At 42.0% G+C, this 19,810-nt stretch overlaps 1 protein-coding gene across 1 annotated transcript; it reads left to right on the top strand.

The window, feature by feature from the left end:
* Positions 1-400: 400 nt before the first annotated feature.
* On the top strand, positions 401-19,810 carry LOC110527740 (myosin-binding protein H-like). Its single transcript, XM_021609217.3, has 12 exons — positions 401-703; positions 4,066-4,203; positions 5,173-5,340; positions 7,245-7,333; positions 7,567-7,762; positions 9,553-9,692; positions 9,959-10,118; positions 13,014-13,150; positions 17,718-17,910; positions 18,453-18,512; positions 19,266-19,302; positions 19,423-19,810. The coding sequence occupies exons 1-10, from the start codon at positions 448-450 to the stop codon at positions 18,485-18,487; spliced, it is 1,512 nt and encodes a 503-aa protein (XP_021464892.3). The 5' UTR covers positions 401-447; the 3' UTR covers positions 18,488-18,512; positions 19,266-19,302; positions 19,423-19,810.

Raw genomic sequence — 19,810 nt, 5'->3', positions numbered from 1 at the left:
TTTGATTTGGTTTTATTCATTTTGTAAATGTATTTAGTTCACCCCCCCCCCCCCCCCCCCTCACACACACACACAGAATTTTTAAATATATATAAAGCATTTATATAGATATATTTTTCACAAACCACCCGCGGGCCGGATTGGACCCCCTCTCGGGCCTAATGGTCCCTATTCTTACTAGAGTTAGTGCTATTTGGAATCCTTGGTACGTCCCTACCCTGAATCGTAACTTTAACCATTTTAACATTTCAACTTCAACGGGGTAATGAAAGTGTTGGGATGTCCCTACTAGGTCTATAATAAGGTCCAAGATTCAGTCAAGTATCTGTTACAGACAATTCCTTAGGGGGTGGAGTCTGGGACCACTGTCTATATAGCCTGCCACTCCCTCTAAAGTGATGACTCTTTGAGGACTTACTGACTTTGGGAGTAGCAGAAACTGCCACCATGCCTGCGAAGCCTGCCCCTATCAAGAAGGCATCCCCGAAAGCGCCTGCTCCTAAGAAGGAGGAAGCACCTGCCCCTGCACCCGTGGAGGCGGCTCCTGCTGAAGTTGCTCCCCCTGTCGAGGTCGAAGCTCCACCGGCAGAGGCTGCCCCTGCCGAAGCAGCTGCCCCTGCCGAGGCTGCTCCAACCGAAGAAAAGGCTCCCGTAGAACCCGCTCCTGAGCAGCCCAAAGCACCCACACCCCCTCCTCCAAATGGTAATGCAATAATGCTCCATGAAATGAGCCTCGGTTGGGCTTTTAGCAGAAACACATGGGCTACTTTGTCAATTATGTCATTGATCTCCTCTCTGAATGGATGAGCCATGGTGACGTTTGTTTGGTGCGCAAGGGGCATACTTAACATTTTCATAAGTTCCCAGGAGTGCTAAAACTAAACGTTGACATGATTTGTTAATGGGTCTTTATCATTTACCCAATACTTCAATGGAGGTCATGGATCTTATGCCGGTCCCTTTGCCACTGGGTCTCTCCAAGAGCCTTCTATAAATAGCCTTACCATTTTTGGTCCAAAATGTAACTAACTCCCATTGCGCACCGCCAAAACCCCTGCAAAAATATTCCGTCACGTGACGTGTATTCAGAGAGAGTCTGTTCTTCCACATCATTTGGTTAAAAAAATAAGCATTCGTCCATGATTGATTCATAAGAGAAAACGATAAAGCACTGACGCCCCTACTTTTGAGATAGGCCTGAGGACTCATTACGGAAGACTTTGCAGAAGAATCATTGTGGGCTCCATGACGACAAGCCTACAATGTGTTGTGCAAGTGGTTGTGTAAGGCAGGGGTTCCCAAACTCGAGGCCCCCCTTCTTGCATCGGGGAACAATTTTGTGGTGGTGGAACTCAGTCCGTCTTTAAACTTACTCTTGAAAGTCCCCACAGTTTAGGATCCACTGGTGTAAGGCTCTTGATAGCCTGACTACCTAGTCAAGTATTGCAACTGCTCGATATCTCACTGTATACTGTTAATGAGCTATTGATTAATGGTGATTCAGTGGACACCAAAGTTCTATCCTTTGTGTATCTTTGCGCGCACCCTGATCCCCTGGATAAAGCATTGTGCTCGGCCGTAGGCTACTCTCTAATGGTTCAGGAAGTAGCTTACATTGTGTGTCTTCAAACATAATAATCCATCCAGGAATAACACCACTACAGTCAACAGCTAGCAAACTAACATACCATGTTACCAAACCTTTAACGTCAGCTGCTCTTGCTGAAGAGGCTCCTTCCCCACCTGAGGTGCCTGTTGAGCCGCCTGCTGAGCCAGAGGGTAATTCATGCATCACAATGCTGACAAGGCATACTTGATTTAGAGTGCATTCACTACATCATATATGTTTCAAACTATACTGAACAAAAATAATATAAAACGCAACATAAAGTGTTGGTCCCATGTTTTATGAGCTGAAATAAAATGTCACCGAAATTTTCCATATGCACAAAAAGCTTCTTGTGCACACGTATTTACCTCCCTGTTAGTGAGCATTTCTCCTTTGCCAAGATAATCCATACACCTGACAGGTGTGGAATATCAAGAAGCTGATTAAACAGCATGATTATTACATAGGCACACCTTGTGCTGGGCGACAATAAAAATGTGCAGTTTTGTCACACAACACAATGCCACGGATGTCTTAAGATTTGAGGGAGCGTGCAATTGGCATGCTGACTGCCGGAATGTCCACCAGAACTGTTGCCAGAGAATTGAAGGTTTTTCTCTATCATAAGCCACCTCCAACATCGTTTTAGAGAATATGGCAGTACACCCAACCAGCCTCACAACTGCAGACCACTTGTAACCACGCCAGCCCAGGATCTCCAAGTCTGGCTTCTTCACCTGCGGACAGCTGATGAAATGAAGGACTCTATCTGTCTGCAATAAGCTCTTTGCTGGGCCTACGCTGAGGCACCATCCAAGGGTAAAGCCAAGAATAACAGATGTTTGTTTTGACTAGGCTACTTAACCTCTTTTACTGTAAGTTCTTGATCTCTACTTGTGTACGGGTACTTCCTGTCCACATAACATTCTGCAACATCTTTTCATTTTGTAACATCTTTTGAAATGTTTAGTCAGCTTTAGTCAGCTTTTGCTCTAAACGCCTTGCTAATGTTTAATTAATAGCAGCCACCTCCACTGCTGCAGAGGAAGGCACCCCCGCTGCTGATGCTGAGGTTGTTGCCCACCCTGATGGTAATAGGCTCACTACCAATCCATAAAGAGCCAAAGGACTTCATCATATGCCACTTAATACGGATTTTCCTGTTTAGAATGATGGTAAATCACTTTTGGCTAACAGCACTAACTTACGAGTGGCGCAGCGGTCTAAGGCACTGCATCTCAGTGCAAGAGGTGTCACGACAGATCCTGGTTTGATTCCAGGCAGTATTAGGGTTTGGCCGGGGTAGGCCGTCATTGTAAATAAGAATTTGTTCTTAACTGACTTGCCTAGTTAAATGGAAAAAAAGAGCTAGACGATCTCAATGATAATTGGGCATTTTGCCCATCCTGGAAGGTATGGCCTTATTTTCATGGTCCCTGATCTGTTTGTGCTGTCTGTCTTGCCAACTCCTCTGGTCATTATCTTAAGAGTTAACAGATCTGGGACCAGGCTCTTATGTTATTTGAACTAATTCATTAGATGAATCTCTAACATTACACACTAGCTGATGCTGCTGCAGCTACAGGTGCCTCAACCACAGAGGGAGATGCCCCTGCTGCTGAAGGAGTAAACCCTGTTCATGTGAAATGGATCAATTATAACTTCACATCTGAATTCCAATCCACTCCAATACGGGATCATGAGAAGGTATAGTTAGTTTGGTATACATATAATGCATTCAAAGGTTTTTCCTGTCCATGTGACCTGACCAGGGGAACACTCCGGGCCCTAGTTAAAGCCTAGTGCACCTTAGCAGATGGAATAGGTGAAGACTGTTTTCATCTCTCCACTGCATGAACAAAGAGGAGTTCAGTAAGAGATGGCATTGGAATGGATTCTAGAACACTGCTCTCATACCTACTGCCTCTGACCTTTTATGTAAATGCACATTTAACATCAGCCGCTGCTGCCGACGCAGCCTCCGTTAAGGAACCCCCAAAACACCTACCCCCCCCCCCCCCCCCCCGCCCCCGACCCAAAGGTAAACCAACTCGACAGTCAGAGGAAAGATTGGTCAAACCGTTACGGAGCTCTTCACACATTCTCCTATTACATTTTTAAAATAATTGATATGATAACCCAGTATCGTGTCCTCCAAGTTTCAAGTTGTACAGTGTCTGCATTATTTTTGCATTTCTAAACAATGTGGAGCCCTTAATGCCATGTTTCCGTTGATATGATAACCCAATTAGGCTAACTATTTCCTCTTAGGGTTAGGGTTAGGGTTAGGGTTCGAGTTGTACATTGTCTGAATTGTGTTAGCATTTCCAAACTAATTAGAGCCACATTACTTTGTTTTTGATTGATAATGTATAATCCAATAGGGCTAATATTTAATCTCACTTCCGAGTTGTACAATGCGTTGTCTGAATTGTGTTTGCGTTTCCCAACTGTAGAGCCCACCAGTGAGCCCTTGGAAGTGACAGTGGACGACAAGAGCGACACTTCAGTGACCATCACCTGGAGGCCTCCAAAGACCATTCCAGCCAACTCTGGCCTGGATGGGTACACTGTGGAAATCACCAAGGAGGGAAGTAAGTTATTCAAGCCCACTACCTTAACTAACCTTGTCCAAGATCTGTTTGTGCAGTCTTGCCAACTCCTATGGTCATTGGCATGACCAATCTGATACCAGGCTACTATTTGACTACTAAGTTCTTTGAATGTTATGTTGTCCCATTGGATGTTGTACATCTCTGATATGCTTGTAAGGTAAAATAGAGAACTAACCACAACCTTAGAAAAATGTTTATCAATTTGTTTTACCTAACACCATACGATGTGGCTAAGTTCCACTTTAAGCTGTTGCCATTTGAAATTATATTATTTGAGCTGGACAGACCTATCAGTTGCACCTGTCTCCTGCATGTCACTAGATGATTTATACTGTACCTAACCTCTCCCTATAAGGAGAGAGGCATTACTGGCGGTGCCATGGACTAGCTGGTGCCTGCTTTTAGATCACAACCTTCTGCTAATGTCAGTAACAGACTCAAGTCAAATGGCAGCGAAGAAATCATAGTAATGCAACTGCACATTTCACCTTGCAAATGTAATAATGCACCTGGAACATTTGAACATATGATGTTCTTATTCATGAATCTCCTTAATTCATCCATTTAAAAATATGTTTTTGGGCCCAGATAAGAAGGTAAGTCGTGGCAATACTTTCCATCCAAGTACTTCCCCTGATTCTCAGTCACCACTAGAAATGTAATTTATTGAAATATGTGTCCTGTAGTTTACATTTTCGATCAGTGAAGAACTGAAGATTCTCTATATCTGTATCAGTGTTTCTTTATTGTCCCTGCCTCTTTCACCTTGCTGTCTGCTCATTGTCTGAACATAAGGTGTACCTTGAAGGTCATGAACTGAGCTATTAGCTGATACTTATTGTCCTCACTGTGATCACTCTCCTGCCACAGTTCTATTTTGTCCTCCCTGTTCTATGTCTCCTGCCACAGTTCTATATTGTACTAAGTTTGTTCACTTTCCTGTCACAGCTGAAGACTGGAAAGTAGCCAACGAGGATCTGACCGTGTCCTGCCGTTATGTCATCAAGAACCAGACTACCGGCGACCGTCTGCTGATCCGGGTGGTTGCTGTAAACCCTGGTGGCCGCAGCCCCCCTGCTACCATCGCTGACCCTGTTCTGGTCAAGGAGGTTGGGGGTAAGCAAAGGCTGGACAATAGTCCTCACTCACAAACAGCCCTTAACTACTGTACTTCAGAAGCATGCCATGGTCCATTTCTTCCAACCAGCAGATGTGTGGGTTTTCTTCCATGGACTTCATGTAGACAGTATTGTATTATTGGGACGGCAATGAGAGCAAGTCCAAACTGTTTGCGGTGGGCAGTGTCAGACTTTATCGTTGAAATGCCTTTTAAAAGAGCTGACGTTGAAACAGCTAGGGAGAAACGGCTCCGCTTGATTTCAATCTCAGATATCCAACGGCTGTTGTCACATCCCTGGCCCGTTAGATTAATGCAACTGTGGCCTTCCGAGATTGTTGCCACCAAGAGTGGGGTAGAGATCCTCGGTCTAAGCTCCCCATTTGTAAAAGGATAAATGTACTACCTCCGACACCTTTTGGGTGCATGTTTTCACCTGTGTCTTCTTACTTTGTCTACTTTTTGTTTTCCTCAATGACAACCGTTAATGGTTAGTCAAGCCTCTTCATTTACAGCAATCATCCTGGAAGCAAGTGAATGTACTGTATACAGTGGCCCTGTATGAGTCCCTGGAGTCCGATGTTCTGAATATACGGTAAAATAGTTATATCAAAACCAAAGTAATTGGTAGACCTACGTTTTTTTTTTTTTTTACGAGAGTTGATTAAAACATTATTTATGTAAGCAAGGATCAGCAAATGTGTAATGGAGAATTTTAGTGGAGGGTAATGAAACCTGAACCCAAGGACTCATACAGGGACTGGCCGACCCCCAATCGGAGTGTCACAGTCCCTGTACGACAGTCCCACTGTCAAACTTAGCCATTGGTCCACCAATAAAAGCATCTGGTTTACCACACAATGGAACGACCGCTAACTTTCCCACAAATCCTTGGAAAAATAGTTGGGACGTGTCTGCTATTAACACGGATTCAATTCGGAAGGTTTGGCATCAAGTTGACTCCCCGGTCCGAATGCGTGCTGGAGAGGTGTCAAGCCAACCCATGTAAGAGCGATGGAAACAAGTGCAATCTGTCGAGGGGGGTGGGGATGGGGGACATTCCAAAGTGTCCACTCTACACAGAGGGGGTGGGGACAGGGGAGGGATCTAACGTCTCATATGCCATCTAAGTCCTTTGAGACGACCAGGGACCCTGTGTTTATTTTGAAACATGCCACAGACTCTGACGGGGACAAGGCAGTTCTCTTTTGACCTGATCGCCGCATAAGGAGCGTCAAATCAGGACACTCCACGGAGAAACACACCTAATTCTACCATGCCCATTCCCCAGTTGGTTAATTGTTTTGCTTTAAATACATTTTCTGATAGCAGCACATATTTCTGCCTAGAGCACTAGTGCATAGGTTTGTATGAGTGCAGGTGTGCAATAATATGAATATGAGTTATTTACAAATGTAAACCATTCTGTCCATGTTTTAACACAGTAAGCCGTTGGCTGTGAATGGTGTGTTTGTGGGGAACCCTATGTTCTTGGAGAATCTACTGTGCAGTTGAGTGTGATTCTTACTGCAGCCTGTTTAACAGTGTGGGCTGGGGTAACTGTAGATCTACATCATGTGTTGCGACATGGCATGAGTTCAGATGGGACCTATTTAGAGCTCTGGTGAGTGACACTCCGCTAGACTCAGCAGGTGTTTGGTTCCCACCAAACTAGATCTGGTCTGGATGACTGGAGTACAGGAGAATCTGTCTCGAAGCTGAAGGTACAGAGAGTGGGTTTTGAGGAAGTTGATTTTTATTCTTTCAGATACACATACAATTGCTCGCTCTGAAGTATCTCTGAAGTGTCCTATCCATTGTGTGGGTCACAGTTTCAGAGTCATTTTACTTCTTTGAACAGGTTGATTATTATTATTCGTAAACTATTTTTTTCTGTCTGTAGCTCGCCCCAAAGTCCGCCTGCCTCGTTTCCTGAGGCAGAGGTATGTCAAGAAAGTCGGCGAGAAGATCAACCTTGTCATCCCCTACTCTGTGAGTTTGCATTATGAGATGGGAAGGCCTGAGAGTGTCTAAACCACATGACCTGAGCAGGACCAAAACCATTGGGCCCTAGCTATAGGCTACAACTATGGGCTAGAGGTTTTTCACATAGTCAGAAAAGACTCCTGGCACTAATGATGTGAAATTACTTGATGTTGTAGCATGTGTCCATACAGATGGAAGCTAAGGTAATTGATTGAGCCTTGTGTTCTTTACTTTCCTAGGGCAAACCTAAGCCAGTGGTTAGCTGGTTAAAGGATGGACAGCCCCTCGACTCCAAAAGGGCCAACATCCGTACATCTGACAGAGACAGCATCCTGTTCATCCGTCAAGCAGAGAGGGGGGACTCTGGCTCATACGAAATGTGCGTGAAGGTGGACGACTTTGAAGACAAAGCTGCTATCATCATCCAGATTATTGGTCAGTCAAATTCTATTAGACTATCCAACCTTCTTTTCATTTCCAAAACAGATGATGACACAACATTAGCCTGTCAAAAAAGACAGTTGAAGTCAGAAGTTTACATACACTTAGGTTGGAGTCATTCAAACTCGTTTTTCAACCACTCCACAAATTTCTTGTTAACAAACTATAGTTTTGGCAAGTCGGTTAGGACATCTACTTTGTGCATGACACAAGTAATTTTTCCAACAATTGTTTACAGACAGATTATTTCACTTATAATTCACTGTATCACAATTCCAGTGGGTCAGAAGTTTACATACACTAAGTTGACTGTGTCTATAAACAGCTTGGAAAATTCTAGAAGATGATGATGTCATGGCTTTAGAAGCTTCTGAATGGCTAATTGACATCATTTGAGTCAACTGGAGGTGTATCTGTTTATGTATTTCAAGGCCTACCTTCAAACTCAGTGCCTCTTTGCTTGGCATCATGGGAAAATGAATTTTTGGAGAAATGTCCTCTGGTCTGATGAAACAAAAATAGAACTGTTTGGCCATAATGACCATCGTTATGAAGCACGGTGTCACGACTTCCGCCGAAGTTGGCTCCCCTGCCTGTTCGGGCGGTGCTCGGCGGTCGTCGTCACCGTCCTACTAGCCACTACCGATCCCTTTTTCGTTTGTCTGTTGGTTTTGTCTTATTAGTTTCACCTGTGTGTATTTTAGATTAATTAGCGTCCTTATATATAGTAGGTTGTTCTGCCCTTGTTTTGTGTGGGATTGTTTCGTTACTGGTGTTTTGTCGTGCATATATTCTCCGGACTATTTTGGTCCTGTGTTTTGGGGCTGGTTAATTGTATGCGCCCTGTGTGCTGGCGTGACCGTTTGTGCGCCGGAGAATAAATTGACACTCTACTGAACCCTGCTCTCTGCGCCTGATTCCACCCACCACTCCTAGTATCTTGTGACACACGGGGGTGGCAGCATCATGTTGTGGGGATGCTTTGCTGTAGGAGGGACTGGTGTACTTCACAAAATAGATGGCACCATGACGAAGGAAAATTATCTGGATATATTGAAGCAACATCTCAAGACATCAGTCCGGAAGTTAAAGTTTGGTTTGCAAGTGGGTCTTCCAAATGGACCCAAGCATACTCCCAAAATTGTGGCAAAATGGCTTAAGGACAACAAAGTCAAGGTATTGGAGTGGCCATCACAAGCCCTGACCTCAATCCTATAGAAAATTTGTGGGCAGAACTGAAAAAAGCGTGTGCGAGCAAGGAGGCCTACAAACTTGACTCAGATACACCAGCTCTGTCAGGAGGAATGGACCAAAATTCACCCAACTTATTGTGGGAAGCTTGTGGAAGACTACCTGACATTTTTGACCCAAGTTAAACCATTTAAAGGCAATGCTACCAAATACTAATTCAGTGTATGTAAACTTCTGACCCACTGGGAATGTGATGAAAGAAATAACAGCTGAAATAATTAGTTCTCTCTACTATTATTCTGACATTTCACATTCTTAAAATAAAGTGGTGATCCTAACTGACCTAAGACAGGGAATTTTTACTAGGATCAAATGTCAGGAATTGTGAAAAACTGAGTTGAAATGTATTTGGCTAAGGTGTATGTAGACTTCTGACTTCAAATGTAGGTATATTTTGGTCATCACTAGGGCCAGGAGTTGTTTCTGGTCAGGTCTTAACTGATCTGGAGAGTGATTAAGTTTTTTGTGAGTCTACTGATACTAATGATGCAACCCATATTGAACCATGTATCTCGGTGCTTGCTCTCCCACAGAGTTGCCTGGGCCACCAGCCAGCATTAAGATTGTGGATGTCTGGGGATTCAACGTTGCTTTGGAGTGGACCGTACCCAAAGATAATGGTAACACAGAGATCACAGGCTACACTGTCCAGAAAGCTGACAAGAAGACCGGGGTGAGAAACCCTCTTGCTTACCATACAGTGTCATAGTGAATGACATACTGAGTCATTCACAACTTCTGTAGCCCTCTCATCTACACAATTCCCATTGATTCAGCAGCAAATATATTCCCTGTAATCAAATACAATCCCCCAAAATGTTATTTAAAAGTACATCTCAGTATACTTTACACCAAAAAATTGTCTTCCAAAAGAAAATACAATATGTGTAATAACAAGCCATTGAAATGTTATTAATACTCATATGGTCTCTTGCCCAGGACTGGTTCAACATTTTGGAGCACTACACCAGACTAAACGCCACCATCTCAGACCTCATTATGGGCAACACCTACACCTTCAGGATCTTTGCAGAGAACAAGTGCGGACTCAGTGAGGAATGTGCCGTGACCAAGGGAGAAGCCACCATTGTGAAGGAGGGTGAGACACTCTCCACACCACCCTTTAAAAAAAAGTCCCTACAAAAAGAAACATGAGAAAATCACACGTGAAAATGACATTTATTTATTTATTTATACGATATATATATATATATATATATATATATATATATATATATATATATATATATATATATACAGTATATATATATTTATATACCAGTTATATACCAGTCAAACTAATTCAAGGGTTTTTCTTTATTTTTTACTATTTTCTACATTGTAGAATAATAGTGAAGACATCAAAACTATGAAGTAACACATATGGAGTCGTATACTAACCAAAAAAAGTGTTAAACAAATCCAAATATATTTTAGTAGCCACCCTTTGCCTTGGTGACAGTTGTGCACACTCTTGGCATTCTCTCAACCAGCTTCATGGGGAATGCTTTTCCAACAGTCTTGAATATGCTGAGCACTTGTTGGCTGCTTCTCCTCTGTGGTCCAACTCATCCCAAACCATCTCAATTGCATTAAGGTTGGGTGATTGTGGAGGGCAGGTCATCTGATGCAGCACTCCATCACTCTCCTTGATCAATTAACCCTTACACAGCCTGGTGGTGTGTTTTGGGTCATAGTCCTGTTGAAACAAATGATAGTCCCACCAAGTGCAAACCAAGATGGTAAGGCGTATTGCTGCAGAATGCTGTGGTAGCCATGCTCGTTAAGTGTGCCTTGAATTCTAAATGAATCACTGACAGTGACACCAGCAAAGCACCCCCACACCTCCTCTATGCATCTCACAAAGACACGGCGGTTGGAACCAAAAATCTCTCATTTGGACTCATCAGACAAAAGGACATATTTCCACTGGTCTAATGTCCATTGCTCGTGTTTCTTGTAGTCTTCCTTTCCTGTGGCGATCCTCATGAGAGCCAGTTTCATCATAGCGCTTGATGGTTTTTTGCGACAGCCCTTGAAGAAATGTTTAAAGTTCTTGAAATTTTCCAGATTGACTGACCATGTCTTAAAGTAATGGTGGACTGTCATTTCTCTTTGCTTATTTGAGCTGTTCTTGCCATTAGATGGTATTTTGCTAAATAGACCTATCTTCTGTATACCTTGTCACAACACAACTGATTGGCTCAAATGCATTAAGAAGGAAAGAAATTCCACAAATTAACAAGTCACACCTGTTAATTGAAATGCGTTGCAGGTGACTACAGTACCTCATGAAGCTAGATGAGAGAATGCCAAGAGTGTTCAGAGCTGTCATCAAGGCAAAGGGTGGCTTGATTTCCTAAACACTGTTTTGGTTACTACATGATTCCATATGTGTTATTTCATAGTTTTTATATCTTCACTATTATTCTACAATGTAGCAAATAGTAACAACTCTGGAATGAGTAGGTGTGTCCAAACTTGACTGGTACTGTGTATATATATTTTTACATGCCATTTTCATGAGTCAGATACATGGTTTTCAGACACGTGAACAAAAAATAAATAATAATGTGTGAAAAGCAGACACATTGTTTTCAGACATGTGAAGTTTAAAATGGATTTTCACATGACTCATTTCCCTGTTTCTCAACATTTCACATGTGATTATATAAGTTTCACATGTATGCTTTTATAACTGGCAGGATTAGAACCCAGGTGTCCAACGGGAGATGCCAATGTCTTTACCATTTGACCATGAGGGCCAACACTATTTAGAAGTCGTAGGCGGGGCTACCTCATCACGTGACCATTAGCAACCATGACCGACTCATGTCCGCTTTTCACATTTTGTCAACTATGGGTATCAACAATAACAAAAAAATGTAATCGAGTTTATCACAGGATTTGCTGTGATTAATCGCAAATTCATAGTTTGCTCAAGTTGAGTTGTCATGTTAGATTTTTGTTTATACAAAAAACATTACATGAACATTGCTGTTCGGATTTTATCCAAAGTAACGGTTAGCAAAATCAGGTAAATTGTTTAACAAAGTTTAACCTCAAAGTCAACTTGTTTTGACATTGCTGATTTTAGCTATATAGACTCATGTATTTTGGATGTTTTCAGTGTATTTTAAACGCTTTCAGACATTGCAATAAGAAAATTGAGCACAAAAATGATTTCAGTTAATGACTTTGGTTAACTGATTAACTTCGGCAGTGCTAATTTTGACATGTTAAAAAGGATAAATAAGGAGACACGGAGCGCTAGTTTCTCAGTTCTTTTCACTGAGCTTCTTCCAACAATCAGTGATCAACGTATGAAGGAGAGAGGCGTGTGCATGCAGCTGTAACACTCCGAATTGATGGCTCAGAATAAGAAATTATACCGTTTAACACACTTGAATGATTATTCACAGAATGCCATTAAATAATGAGCAATTCCATATGTGGAAACATTTCTACCGCAACATATTACCCCACTTTTTTCACATGTGAGGAGAATAAACACCATTTCACTACACGTGACAGTTAGATTTTCACGTAATTGTTTTTTTACATGTGAAACTGCTAATTCAATTTTCATGTGATAGATTTTTTGGATGTGAACTTGAAATTCTACATTCGAATGGGAGTTCTTCACGTGAAACTGCATATCCGATTTTCACATTACATATTTACAACGTGAAACAGCAAATTTCACATATGCAACTGCAATTCACATGTGATGTGAATTTTTTTTTCTTCTCACATCTGAAAGGTGGTGTTAACTTGTGAACTCTAAAAGTAATAGTGTGAAAATACGGTTTCATGTGAAATTTAAGCTCAACATGTGAAAACAGCTATTTCACATGTGAAAATGCTAATTTGACATGGTTTATAAACGGGTCCCCCACAACGTTAGAGAATGTTAGAACGAGTGGAACAATAAAGTCTTCTTGTAGTTGCCCCCATTTAGAACCTAATCCATGCTTGTCTCATTATTTTTCAGTTATTGACTACAAACCTACCCCGTTCGTGGAGCATGACTTCACCGAGGCTCCCAAGTTCACCACTGTTTTGAACGACAGGTCCACCACTGTTGGCTACAGCACCAAGCTGCTGTGCTCTGTGAGGGGATGCCCCAAGGTAAAACTTAGGTTGTTAATGAGGTTGTAACTGTAGGTTGTTAATGAAATGGACACCTGTCGGCCAGGCTAGCAGAACTGCATTTGTTAAGGATACCCATTAGCCAAGGCAGCAGCTTCTCTTCCTGGGGTCCAGCAACATTAAGGCAGTTATATATTATTTAAAATATTACATTAACACTTTTCACAGCACAGTAAGTGTGTGAACTCAGGCCACTACTTTACTACCACATAAATACAATACAAAATCCATGTGTACGTGTGTGTAGAGTGCATGTCTTATGTGAATGTGTAAACGTGTGTGTGTCTCCACTGTTCCATAAGGTGCATTTTTAACTGTTTTAAATCTGATTCTACTGTTTGCATCAGTTACCTGATGTGCACACACAGACACAGACACACATAGTCTATGGAAGGAGGGTTTTTTTAGTCTCTTTGTTAGCCTCCTGCATATTTTAGGCTGGGTATCTGTATAAGCACTTTGTGACAACTGCTGATGTAAGAACGGCTTTATAAAAAACAATTTATTGATTGATGTCTGAGCCTCCAGCTCAGCCTGTCCCCTTCCCTCCCACCAGATCCACTGGGTTGCCAGTCGCCAAAGCAGAGCAGCATTTTTTATTTAACCTTTATTTAACCAGGCAAGGCAGTTAAGAACAAATTATTTACAATGAAGGCCTACCCCGGCCAAACCCTAACGACGCTGGGCCAATTGTGCACCGCCCTATGGGTCTCCCAATCACGCCCGGTTGTGATACAGCCTGGAATCGAACCAGGGTCTGTAGTGACGCCTCTAGCACTGGGATGCAGTGCCTTAGACCGCTGTGTCACTCAGGAGTTGAACATGCAGCTCCGTATAGGGTTAGGTTATGATAGTCTCCCTCTGAGCGGAACCTTGGACTCCTAGCCGACTGGGCCGTAGTGGGTGTGTGGCAGAGAGGAGGGGGTGTAGGGGTCAGATGTGTTACATTCCTACCCTGAGGGGATCATGGGGGGCCTTTACACTGACCCTTACAAAAGAACAAGTCAAATTTGCAGTTTCATATGTTGAGCTTAAATTTAAATATTACATTTAGACTTCACGTGTTAACACCACCTTTTCACATTTGAGGAGAACAACATGTTTTCACCTCACGTGAATTGCAGTTTCACATGTGAAAGTTAACATATAAAATTGCAAATTTCACATTTGAAAAAAAAATCTCACTTTGAAATGTAGAATTGCATTTTCACATGTGAAAACATTCATTTTTCGTTTCACATGAAAATCTTACTTTCACTTGTGGAATTGCAGATTCACATGTGGGGTTGAAATGATATTATTCTCCTCACATGTGAAAAGATGGTGTTAACATGTTGCAGAAGCAATATTTATTTTGTGCATGACACAAGTCATTTTTCCAACAATTGTTTACAGACAGAGTATTTAACTTATAATTCACCGTATCACAATTCCAGTGGGTCAGAAGTTTACATACACTAAATTGACTTGAAAATTCCAGAATATGATGTCATGGCTTTAGAAGCTTCTGATAGGCTAATTGACATAATTTGCCAATTGTGGGTGTACCTGTGGATGAATTTCAAGGCCTACCTTCAAAATCAGTGCCTCATTGCTTGACATGGAAAAATCAAAAGATATCAGCCAAGACCTCAGAAAAAAGAAAATGGTAGACCTCCATGTCTGATTCATCCTTGGGAGCATTTTCCAAATGCCTGAAGGTACCACTTTCATCTGTACAAACAATAGTACGCAAGTATAAACACCATGGGACCTCGCAGCCGTCATACCACTCAGGAAGGAGATGCGTTCTGTCTGCTAGAGATGAACGTACTTTGGTGCGAAAAGTGCAAAGAACAACAGAAAGGACCTTGTGAAGATGCTGGAGGAAACGGGTACAAAAATATCTTTATCCACAGTAAAACGAGTCCTATATCGACATAACCTGAAAGGCCGCTCAGCAAGGAATAAGCCACTGCTCCAAAACCGCCATAAAAAAGACAGACTACGGTTTGCAACTGCATATGGGGACAAAGATCTTACTTTTTGGAGAAATGTCCTCTGGTCTGATGAAACAAAAATACAACTGTTAGGCCATAATGACCATGGTTATGTTTGGAGGAAAAAGGGGGAGGCTTGCAAGCCGAAGAACACCATCCCAACCTTGAAGCACAGGGGTGACAGCATCATGCTGTGGGGATGCTTTGCTGCAGGAGGTACTGTTGCACTTCACAAAATAGATGGCTTCAAGAGGAGGAAAATTATCTGGAAATATTGAAGCAACATCTCAAGACATCAGTTAAAGTTAAAGCTTGGTCGCAAATGGGTCTTCCAAATGGACAATGACCCCAAGCATTCTTCCAAAATTGTGGCAAAATGGCTTAAGGACAACAAAGTCAAGGTATTGGAGTGGCCATAACAAAGCCCTGACCTCAATCCTATAGAACATTTGTGGGCAGAACTGAAAAAGTGTGTGCGAGCAAGGAGGCCTACGACCCTGACTCAGTTACACAAGCTCTGTCAGGAGGAATGGGCCAATATTCACCCAACTTATTGTGGGAAGCTTGTGGAAGACTACCCAAAATGTTTGACCCAAGTTAATCAATTTAAAGGCAATGCTACCAAATACTAATTGAGTGCGTGTAAACTTCTGACCCACTGGGAATGTGATGACAGAAATAAAAGCTGAAATAAATAATTATCTCTACTAATTACTCTGACATTTCACATTCTTAAAATAAAGTGGTGAGCCAAACTGACCTAAGACAGGGAATGTTTACTAGGATTAAATGTCAGGATTTGTGAAAAACTGAGTTGAAATGTATTTGGCTAAGGTGTATGTAAACTTTCAACTTCAACTGTATGTTACCATCAAAAGAAAGGGCTTAATTTCCCCCTAGAAACCAACATAGGCTTGGCTATGTGATGTTCCTTCCTTTATAGGGGCATTTAATTGATTGATCATAGAGGTACACTACAAAAGTATGTGGACACCCCTTCAAATTAGTGGATATAGCTATTTCAGCCATACCTGTTGCTGACAGCTGCATAAAAATGAGCACACAGCCATACAATCTCGATAGACAAACATTGGCAGTAGAATGGCCTGTGCTGAAGAGCTCCGTGACTTTCAACTTGGCACTGTCATGCCACCTTTCCAACAAGTCAGTTTGTCAATTTTTTTGCCCTGCTACAGCTGCCCCGGTCAACTGTAAGTCCTGTTTTTGTGAAGTGGAAACTTCTAGGAGCAATAACGGCTCAGCAGCTTAGTGTTAGGTCAAACAGAAAGGGACCACTGAGTGCTGAAGTGCGTAGCATGTAAAAATAATCTTTCCTCGGTTGCCACACTCACTACCGAGTTCCAAACTGCCTCTGGAAGCTACGTCAGCAAAATAACTGTTCGTTGGGAGCTTCATAAAATTGGTTTCCATGGCCAAGCAACCGCACACAAGCCTAACGCTTCAAACACACCGACAGCGTTGTTGTGCAAAATAGTATGCAGCATCATCTGGCTATGTATGCATCAAAAAGTTCAACATTTGATGCATACATTCGATAAATCCAACGTATGCACCACACCGAACGCACTGCAACAGCCTCTGCAATGCAATGCTGCAAGGCAAACGTAGAGTTTCATTGGAAATTAACGTAAATCTGGTGTATCAAAACAAAAATGACGCTGTCGGTGTGATCGACGCGTTAGATCACCTTGCGCAATGCCAAGCTTCGGCTGGAGTGGTGTAAAGCTCGCCGCCATTGGACTCTGGAGCAGTGGAAACGCGTTCTCTGGAGTGATGAATCACGCTTCACCATCTAGCAGTCCGACGGAAGAATCTGGGTTTGGCGGATACCAGGACAACGCTACCTGCCCCAATGCATAGTGACAACTGTAAAGTTTGGTGGAGGAGGAATAATGGTCTGGGGCTGTTTTTCATGGATCGGGCTAGGCCCCTTAGTTCCAGTGAATAAACATTTTTACCCTATAGTATACAATGAGATTCTAGATGAATATGTGCTTCCAAAGTAGTGGCAACAATTTGGGGAAGGCCCTTTCCTGTTTCAGCATGACAATGCCCCCATGCCGAAGCAAGGTCCATACAAAAATTGTTTGTCTCGATCGGTGTGGAAGAACTTGACTGGCGTGCACAGAGCCCCCACCTCAACCTCATCGAACACCTTTGGGATGAATTGGAATGCCGACTGCGAGCCAGGCCTAATTGCCCAACATCAGTGCCTGACCTTAGTAATGCTGAATGGCAATCTTGTGGCTGAATGGAAGCAAGTCCCTGCAGCAATGTTCCAACAACTAGTGAAAAGCCTTCCCAGAAGAGTGGAGCAGCACAGGGGGTACAAACTGCTGTTGTAGCAGCAAAGGGGGTACAAACTCCATATTAATGGCCATGATTTTGGAATGTGATGTTCGACGAGCCATGTAGTGTATGTCCCCTTTGCGATGCGCTGATCATTGTATGATTTTAGTATCGTGCATAGTAATACATGCTTCAAGTACACGAAAGCTGAAATAAACAATTGATATTAAACGTATGAATCGCATATGTCATTGCAGCCTAAGATCATGTGGATGAAGAACAAGATGATTCTCAACAACATGGACAACCCCAAGTACAGGATGATCAGCACAGGGGGCATCTGCACCCTGGAGATCCGTAAGCCTGGCCCATACGACGGTGGTGAGTATGTCTGCAGAGCCGAGAATACACTGGGGAAGGTCGACACCGGCTGCAAGCTGGAGGTCAAAAGTAAGTTGTTGTGGTGTCTTTTTTTTTTGTCTTTTCCTGCTAGTACTATCTCTTCTAGTAGGATAACTTCTTTGTTGAGAAAATTGTACTTACTATGACTGTGGTATGTGGTTGTCTCAACTTAAGTAACTAACTGTAAGTCTCTCTGGATAAGAGCTTCTGCTAAATGACTAAATTATCAAATGTAAAAGTAAATTAATTTCGAACACCCTGGGCACACTCGGCTTGAATCAACATTGTCTCCACGCCATTTCAATAAAATTACATTAAATCAACGTGGGATAAAAGTTGAATTGATGTCTGTACCTAGTGGGAAAGTGCTTTCTCATACATGGTTTTACCCGAGGAAGTATGAAGCGAGTTCATCTAGAATATAGACCATGCTTTTGTAATCAAATGTATTTCTACTTTTAGTGGTGTTATATATTATTCATTATCCATGCAAATTTAGACACTCGATATTTGCTGTATTTGAAATCAGGCTGTGTGGAAATATTGCCATTTGTTCATGATCACTAAATGAATTATATTTACCTCAACAGAGCCTTTGCATGCAGACACTGACAAAGACGAGTAGGAACAGTAAATGCACATGCATACAGGTCAGTCACTCTTATTGGCATGAATAAGGTTTCATGTGGCAAATGGGCTTCAATTTACAAGGCCCGAATTCAGAAGTTGACTGAATTAATAAATAGAAGGCCACTTTGTAACAAAATATACTTCTTTAATATCTTTATTAAAATAAATAAATATCCATCTTGGCATTTCATCTGCTTTGACTTTGGTCTTATTGGAGAGAGAGTTTATATGTACCCATATTATCACCTAAAATGTTGCACCAACATTTATTTTAATATGTACCAAAGTCTATTTGAGTCCTGGTGTGACGTACATATTCTCCAAGGCTGGCCTTACATGGTGAGCCCTAAAGTGGGAGGTGGAAGGTGGCCTCTGCAATCGCAAGGGTCTGAGTGCTAGTCCTATCTGCTGCTCATAAAATAGTCCTGTAATGGCTCCATATACAGTGGAGTTGCACTCAGTTGGGGGACGACATAATTTCCTTGACTCGGCATAGCGGGCCCATTAGGGACCAGCGAGACACTGCAATTTACTACCAGGACCCACAGCATTGCAAGCAGCTTTTCACCCACCAAGGTGTTGAGTATCCCCCGTGGAGATTCAATCAGCTCTATTCACTTGCAAAAAAAACATGTTTTTGTGTAATATGAATATTTTAAACTGGCTGCATTTTTTATGTTATACATTTTGTAGACCTGCTACTGCAGTTCTAACCACCACAGTTGGCTAAATATGGCATGTGAATTGACACCTGTTCTTTACATCTGTTACAGTCCCAAATTAGAAGCGGAATGAGGCCTTTACAAAAAGGTGAGGTGGTCTTTATAAGCTCTTTATATACTTTCTCTCTTTTGATGTGAAATATGTCGAGACACTCAATAACTTTCGGTGAGTTTTAAAGTTATATATATGCCACTTGTTTTTCTATAGGATGGTTCTGGATGCTGGAAAAAAAAAACATGTACATATGACTGACTGGAGAGAACAAACAATGAAATGGTTCATGTCTACAACCGCTGTATCCTACCCTTTCCTATATTTATGAAGATTTTGTTTTTGTTGCCTTTTATTTATTTTTCTTCCTTAGTACTCTCTGGTATAGAGTTCATATCCATGTCCACAACCAACTCAGATGTCAACAACTGTCTGTCACATTGTAATTCTGAATAGGTCTCCATTATATAGAGCAAATCGATTGTTACTGATTGGAGATTAAAGATGTAAAACCTCGGAATGTGTTACAATATTTTGATTTAATGCCTTTCTTTTGTTGAATAAACCTACAATTGAATAAACCTTCTCTAACCTGAAGTAAAAA

Source organism: Oncorhynchus mykiss, chromosome 7 (genome assembly GCF_057628025.1).
Source record: "Oncorhynchus mykiss isolate SJ-2025 chromosome 7, ASM5762802v1, whole genome shotgun sequence".
NCBI lineage: Eukaryota > Metazoa > Chordata > Actinopteri > Salmoniformes > Salmonidae > Oncorhynchus > Oncorhynchus mykiss.
This window is presented reverse-complemented; position numbering and strand designations above follow the sequence as displayed.